The sequence below is a fragment of the Bactrocera dorsalis genome, chromosome 3 (genome assembly GCF_023373825.1).
Source record: "Bactrocera dorsalis isolate Fly_Bdor chromosome 3, ASM2337382v1, whole genome shotgun sequence".
Lineage (NCBI taxonomy): Eukaryota > Metazoa > Arthropoda > Insecta > Diptera > Tephritidae > Bactrocera > Bactrocera dorsalis.
In genome coordinates this window covers 42,092,102-42,099,767 of record NC_064305.1, presented here as the reverse complement: position 1 = coordinate 42,099,767, position 7,666 = coordinate 42,092,102, and the positions used below count along the sequence as shown (strand labels likewise).

The 7,666-nt window shown below is 36.6% G+C and overlaps 2 protein-coding genes across 2 annotated transcripts in view; both read left to right on the top strand.

The window, feature by feature from the left end:
• Positions 1-253: 253 nt before the first annotated feature.
• Positions 254-7,666, top strand: part of LOC105222358 (lipoyltransferase 1, mitochondrial) — a 31,156-nt gene continuing 23,743 nt past the window's right edge. Inside the window, exon 1 of the mRNA XM_049451360.1 lies at positions 254-1,327. Coding sequence (XP_049307317.1) covers positions 707-1,327 — 621 coding nt within the window. The 5' untranslated portion in view covers positions 254-706. The remainder of the gene's footprint in view (positions 1,328-7,666) is intronic.
• LOC125777198 (uncharacterized) lies at positions 3,904-6,849 on the top strand. The gene has a single exon (XM_049451482.1). It carries the CDS (start codon positions 4,040-4,042, stop codon positions 4,235-4,237), a length of 198 nt encoding a protein of 65 aa, XP_049307439.1. The 5' UTR covers positions 3,904-4,039; the 3' UTR covers positions 4,238-6,849.

Here is a 7,666-nt window from a genome sequence, read left to right as displayed (position 1 = left end):
AAGACAGCTTATATAAACTCTATCAACAATGATGATTCTATCCAGCTTTTAATGAACCCAACTATTATCCCACCAGTCAGCCGAAAGCGAGTGCTGCGGACTATAGTTTATATAATAATTTGTTTATTATGTAAGCTTTAATAAAAAAAAATAAAAAAAATAAATCTGTCTCAATTTCTATTGACATGGGGTTGTAAGCCCCTAGTTATGTTTCTTTCGATAAATCGGTTTGAAATATCGTTTACGATAAGAATCCCACATATATAATATATTTTGTTTTTAAGGACGATAAAGTGTAGTAACTTATGCAGTTGCCCTTTCATAAAGGGGTTTAAAGGAATGAATGAGAATTACAGCAAAGATTGTTTGGGGCTTTGTTTAAGGATATCCGCACTTCACCAAACGTGGAAGTGGTTGCATCAAACAATCGCGTTACATGAATATTTAATATCTGTAACTGCAGCAAGCTCGGCAGGAAATTACTGTGATAAGAATTTGATGTATTTCAAGGTCGCCAAAGAACATAAGAAAAATTAAAATAAACGTATTCAACATACATAATTTAAAGGAACATTTTTAAGTGTAAATATTGTTGATTTAAGGAATGTGTCGCGACGAACGTTAAGAAATCGAAAGAAATATAATTGTTAAGTAATAATCGAGCAAAATATAGTAATATCTGTTTTTAAAAAATAGTGCTGTAACGATGAATACCATAATAACCAAAGGTTACAAAAGAGGCATTCATAAATGTCTATATTCTGTTTTTGAAGAAGCTCATATTAATTTACCGCGACAATGTTTTCATTCGAATTACAAAAATCAAAATAATAGGACAACAAATAATTATGGATTACCGCCGTCTTCATTTGTTACTAATTCAACTAAAAATAATTTAAAAAGTTCAAATGTTACGAAAATATCTGATGGCAATATTAGAAAATCGGTGTTCATTTCACAATCATATGACGTATTTACTAACTTAGCTCTTGAGGACTGGTTGTACAGAAATTTCGATTTCAGCTATCATCACGTATTATTATTATGGGTAAATGATCCATGCGTTGTGATAGGTCGTCATCAGAATCCCTTTATGGAAACAAATGTGTCGAAATTGAATTCAAATGACGTGACTATAGCTCGTCGTAACAGTGGTGGTGGGGCCGTATACCATGATCGTGGTAACCTCAATTGCACATTTTTTACGCCACGAGAAAGATATGACAGAAAATATAATTTGAACATTTTAACACGAGCACTATTTCGAGAATGGGCCATTAAATCGGAAATAAATAAACGAGACGATGTATGTATCAACGAAAAAAAGGTAAGTAAAATACGACTTCTAGTTTTTAAGTTATTAGCATTTAAAGTTCAAAAATTCAACTATTTAAAATGCGTATTTCGCCTATTTATGATAAATTTTACAGTTATATTTTTAACTTTTATCCCCACTAACACTTTACTAATTCGTTTCTACCCATTTATTTTATTTATTTACCCTTGGAAATAGGAAGTCCTCCTGATTTTAAAATATAAATTGGTGTATAGATACCGCAAATGCTTAGTTTATGGGTAATTCAACTTTAAAGTTCAAAAATTATAAAAATTTTAACGTTTTAACAAGTTATTTGCATAAATTTTAGAATAACATCCCCCGATTTCGGGGTTAAAATGGGTATGTATTCATAGAGGAGGTCCTCAATATATATGTATATTGCCAGTCGCAACCGAGTTGTCAAACCGTACGGTCGCATTTTTCTTTTTCTCTCGCGGTCATTCTAGCGGTGTCTGTGTTATAACGCTACTTTACACACAAATAACTTTTTTACTGTTAATTTCTCGTTGTGTTTATTTCTTATTATTAACTTGTGCTACATTCATACATTTTTGCACACATAAGAAGTAATATTTTCACAATGCCCCCTGGGGCTAACAATCTGGGTGATAATAGGTTTGTCCTATTATCCTCAGCCCAGAAGACTAAAAGAAAGAAGCCTGAACAAACAACGTTGGACCCATTTCCGGAACTCCCCATAACAAAGAAGGATGACCCCAAATACCTCGTCATTAAGTCGCGGGATGCCAGTAAACCTATTACTTCCATCTCCTGCTTCGCGATTTATAAAGGTATTCAATCTATCAGTAAAGATATTAACAACGTCTCGTCACTTCGCGATGGCAGCCTACTCCTCCTTGTAAAAAATCAAAAAATTGCTGTAAAATTCCTTTTCACTAAGAATCTACCCGGTGCAGGTGTTGTTGAAGTTGCTCTTCACAGGACCCTTAACTCAGTCAAGGGCACAATTTATGCCCCCTTTATTTGCCAACTTAGCGACGATGAAATTATTGAAGGTCTCAAGGAACAAGGTGTCTCTGCAGTCCACAAGTTTAACAAAATAGTTAAAGGCGTTCGTGTACCTACTGGTGCCGTATTATTAACATTCAATAAATATACACTTCCTAACAGAATTGAAGTAGCCTGGAGAACCCTAGATGTCCGTCCGTACTACCCTAATCCAATGCGCTGCAAAACTTGTCAGCTATTAGGACACACCGCTAAACACTGCGTAAAAACTCCTTCCTGTGTCATTTGCAACCTTCCTCCTAACCACTCTCCTCCTTCTGATTGCACCAGAGTTTACTGCGCTAACTGCGCAGGTGAACACCCCTCGTCCTCAAATGCTTGCCCTAAATTTATTCAATCGAAAGAAATATTAAAAATTAAAACTATACACAAATGCACCATGCGTGACGCCATTACCATGTATAAAAATCAACTTCCTTCCACCCCATCCCCCTCCTCCTTCGCCAACGTGGCAAAAATGCAAACTAACAGTGATATAAATACAAATCCAAAAAATCCTAATAACAAAGATAATACTTCAATATCAAAAAACTCTAACCTCAATAATAACGCAACAACAACAAAAACTAACAACGATTCATCCTCCACCAACAATCCATTGCATCACATAGAACTTCCAGAAACTTCAAAGAACTCCCCTCTTCTATACCCTCCATCCTTGGATTCTTCCCCCTCCCCATCTTTCTCTCCACTTTCCCACATCTCATCGCCCTCCTCACACACTTTATCTCCCCTGGCATCTTTTGCCATCTCCCCTCTTGCTCATAACACCTATCCAACTTCCTCATCCCTTTCATCTCCGTCAGCCTCGTTGATGGAACAATAAATTCCCATAACCTCACATTATTATTTTTTCTTTATTTTTCTATCCATGTTATCCAACCTTCAGTGGAATATCAACGGATACTTAAATAATTACATCGAACTCGAACTTTTAATTAAAACATTCAACCCCTCAGGGTGAAACTTTAGTATACCATCCCACGATTTCAGGGTTAAAAGTGATATGGTTGAATAGGGCTGATGCTCCAGATTAAGAAAATATATAATTGTTGCTGCCGCAAACTTATATTTTTCGAGATATTTGCATTTAAAGTTGAAAATTTTGCAAATTTTATCTTGCAATTACTCGATTTCTAGTAATTATTTATTTCATATTATGCACACTTTATGCACTTATACTTCATTACATTGTTTCTACATATTTATGTTTTAGTAATTATTTAGTTATTTGCTTAAAATATTATCTTAAAGTATTCCGTGTTTACAGATATTAAGTGTTGCCATAATTACACATTTATCAAACGATTAAAAAGACAATATGGAAGACAGCTTATATAAACTCTATCAACAATGATGATTCTGTTCAGCTTTTAATGAACCCAACTATTATCCCACCAGTCAGCCGAAAGCCTGTGATGCTAGTGCTGCGGACTATAGTTTATATAATAATTTGTTTATTATGTAAGCTTTAATAAAAAAAAATAAAAAATAAATCTGTCTCAATTTCTATTGACATGGGGTTGTAAGCCCCTAGTTATGTTTCTTTCGATAAATCGGTTTGAAATATCGTTTACGATAAGAATCCCACATATATAATATATTTTGTTTTTAAGGACGATAAAGTGTAGTAACTTATGCAGTTGCCCTTTCATAAAGGGGTTTAAAGGAATGAATGAGAATTACAGCAAAGATTGTTTGGGGCTTTGTTTAAGGATATCCGCACTTCACCAAACGTGGAAGTGGTTGCATCAAACAATCGCGTTACATGAATATTTAATATCTGTAACTGCAGCAAGCTCGGCAGGAAATTACTGTGATAAGAATTTGATGTATTTCAAGGTCGCCAAAGAACATAAGAAAAATTAAAATAAACGTATTCAACATACTCAAAAAAAAATCCGACACACCCCGGTGTTGGATCGGCCAGGGTTATTTTTTTTAAGTGCGTCCGAAGTCCGCCAATGCAGAAAATGGTGGGACGCGAATGGACTAATGTTTACCCTGTTTTACCATTGTTGTATTGCAAATAATCATTATGATCCTTTTATTAAGTTATTAGATTAAACATAAGCCTTAAAACTTTTTTATTACAATGGAAAATTTATTTCAGATCGTATTTGTTTTCTGCGTTTGAGTTTTTATATCCATTCTTATTCGTTTGATAAATGTGTAATTATGGCAACACTTAATATCTGTAAACACGGAATACTTTTGTTATTGTGGATGGAATGAAGATTGTGTAAAATATAAAATGCTTATTTTAAGCAAATAACTAAATAAATACTAAAAAAAATAAATATGTAGAAACAATGTAATGAAGTATAAGTGCATAAAAAGTGCATAATATGAAATAAATAATTACTAGAAATCGATAAATTGCAAGATAAAATTTGCAAAAATTTCAACTTTAAATGCAAATATCTCGAAAAGTATAAGTTTGCGGCGGCAACAATTATATATTTTCTTAATCTGGAGCATCAGCCCTATTCAACCACTCACTTCACTTTTAACCCTGAAATCGTGGGGTGGTGTACTAAAGTTTCCCCAAAATAAATTCTATAGTTATTTTTTTAACTTTTATATCCACTAACACTTCACTAATTCGTTTTTAACCATTTATTTTATATTAAATAGTGCGAAAATAAATTTTATTCAACATTAGTTTTCCGCATAGAATTCCTTTCTGCACTGGCGGCCTTCAAAAAAATAACCCACGCTTCAAAAAAATAACCCTTGGTCGCACCAACACCTGGGCGTGCTCAGTTTTTTTACGTTGAACTCCTTTTTGCCCGATCCAACCCCGCTATACGCTATTTAGAATAGAGAATTCTAAAGATTTTATATTACTTATCACACGATAATGAATTTAGTTATGACCTCATAATCTTTCTTTTTTCTTATTTTTATTCCCTTACAAAATATGGCAACACTAATTTTTTGGTTGTTTACAACCATTTTCTTATTTATGAATAAATGGAGTTTAACTAAAGTTTGATATGGAATTAAAGTTATTTATGCATTATCTAATGTATAAAAATGAATCGCAAAAAAATTCGAATAAGTGCCGGAAAACAGCCCTTTTCTTTTTCCCATACAAACGAATGAATGTTTGTTTGTTAGTAAAGCTAAGAAAACGGCTGCACTAATCTTGATGAAATGAAACGAAATGGATAGAGCACTTGAAGTCCTGCAACCTCTCCACCGGTGTGAGTAAGCTTTGGGCTACTGTCAAAGCTTTGTCTAATCCGAAGAGACATGACGACCGAGTTGAAGTTCAATTCAATGGTCATGCCTCTTTGGACCCGAAGAAGTGCGCGAGCTATTTTAGCCGGCAGTTTACACTGCACCCTTCGGTAGACAAAGCCAAGAGATGTGTTAACCGACGGCTACGCAAAATGCCAAACAACTGCGCGCCGCTTACTTTCACCGATGAAGAGGTTCAGAGTGCCATCAAAAAAGCAAAATCGTCCAAATCCATTGGCCCTGATGGAATCAACATGCTAATGCTAAAGCATCTAGGCTCGACGGGAGTAAGTTATCTCACCAAGGTCCTCATCCTGTCACTAACCACTCTTCAAATACCTGATGTTTGGAAAATCAGACGAGTGGTGCCACTACTGAAACCTGGTAAATCCGCCAACAAAGGGGAATCTCATCGCCCGATAATTCTCCTCTCTCCAGTAGTGAAGACACTTGAGGCCTTGCTACTCCCGACTTTCACTCACCACCTGAGCCTGGCCAGTCACCAGCATTGATTCCGAAAAGTGCACAGCACCACCACAGCACTTGGCGTCATAAACGCCCATATAGTCCGTGGCCTCAACCAGAAACCACCTTGTGAGAGAACTATCCTCGTAGAGTTGGACTTGTTAAAACCTTTGACACAGTCAACCATACAACTCTACTACACGACATAGAAAAAACAACGCTTCCTCCAGGGTTAAAGAGGTGGACCATGAACTATCTGAGCGGTCGTCAGTCATCCGTACTATTTCGAGATGAAACATCCAAACTAAGAAGAATTAAACAGGGGGTTCCACAGGGTGGTGTCCTCTCCCCGCTACTATTTAACTTCTACTACGACATAGAAAAAACAACGCTTCATCCAGGGTTAAAGAGGTGGACCATGAACTATCTGAGCGGTCGTCAGTCATCCGTACTATTTCGAGATGAAACATCCAAACTAAGAAGAATTAAACAGGGGGTTCCACAGGGTGGTGTCCTCTCCCCGCTACTATTTAACTTCTATATCTCTAAGATATTTTTGTACTGTATGTAGACTTTTGTCAACACAATATTTGAGTTTTTATTCCATAAATTTGTAGTTTTATATTAATTAATGGACTTTTTAAGTTTGTTGTTATTAAAAAGAAGATTAGAATAAAACTGTATCAACACATTCTTCTAAAAAGTTTTTGTACTCTCACATCGAAGAAAACAGGGGGTGTATGTAGACTTTTGTCCGCCACTGTATATTGCCAGTCGCAACCGAGTTGTCAAACCGTACGGTCGCATTTAACCTACCTAACTCCTACCTGTAAAGGAGCATAATGAACTGCTCTCCAGGCAGTTCCTGCTGAGATGTTTCCGTAGGAATTACCCTTGCAACCGTCTGCTTGGAGCGCAACCGCCTCATAGGAGCATCAAAAGGTCATTTCTCGACTACGTCGACGACATCGAACAGTATGCCGACCGGACTTCGGACGCAATTCACAGTGGAGCCATCAACACTTTCACCGACTCCCTTCCCGTGTATGGCGTTCTTGGAGTCAAGCCACCACCTATTGCAGACGAAGAGCTCCAGTTGTCGCGAGAAACGCGAGTGACCCGAGCGCAACTTCGTTCTGGATATTGTAGCAGGTTAAACTCCTACATGTCCAGAATCGACCCTGACATACCTAACGTATGTTCTGCATGCAACGAGTCTCCGCATGACACTGGCCACCTCTTTGCATGCCCTACAAACCCCTTTCATCTAACACCCTCCTCCCTTTGGTCCGACCCCGTCGAAACAGCACGGCGTCGCTCACCAGACGACAATGGCAGAACATTCAGCATTCAATTAAGACGAGTGAATATCGAAGTTGACAACATATGGATCGTACTATATTCCCCATTATTGTCTAATTCACATTCAAAGCTCATATCAATGTTGAGTATTGAAATTTGGTATAATCGATAAAATACGTTTGTAATAACGTCACCAAAGGAAGCAACATGGCGGTTATTGGTCTTGAACGATACGGTCGATACGTGAACTTTAATAAAGCGCTTTGTAGGATATTTACTTTTGCA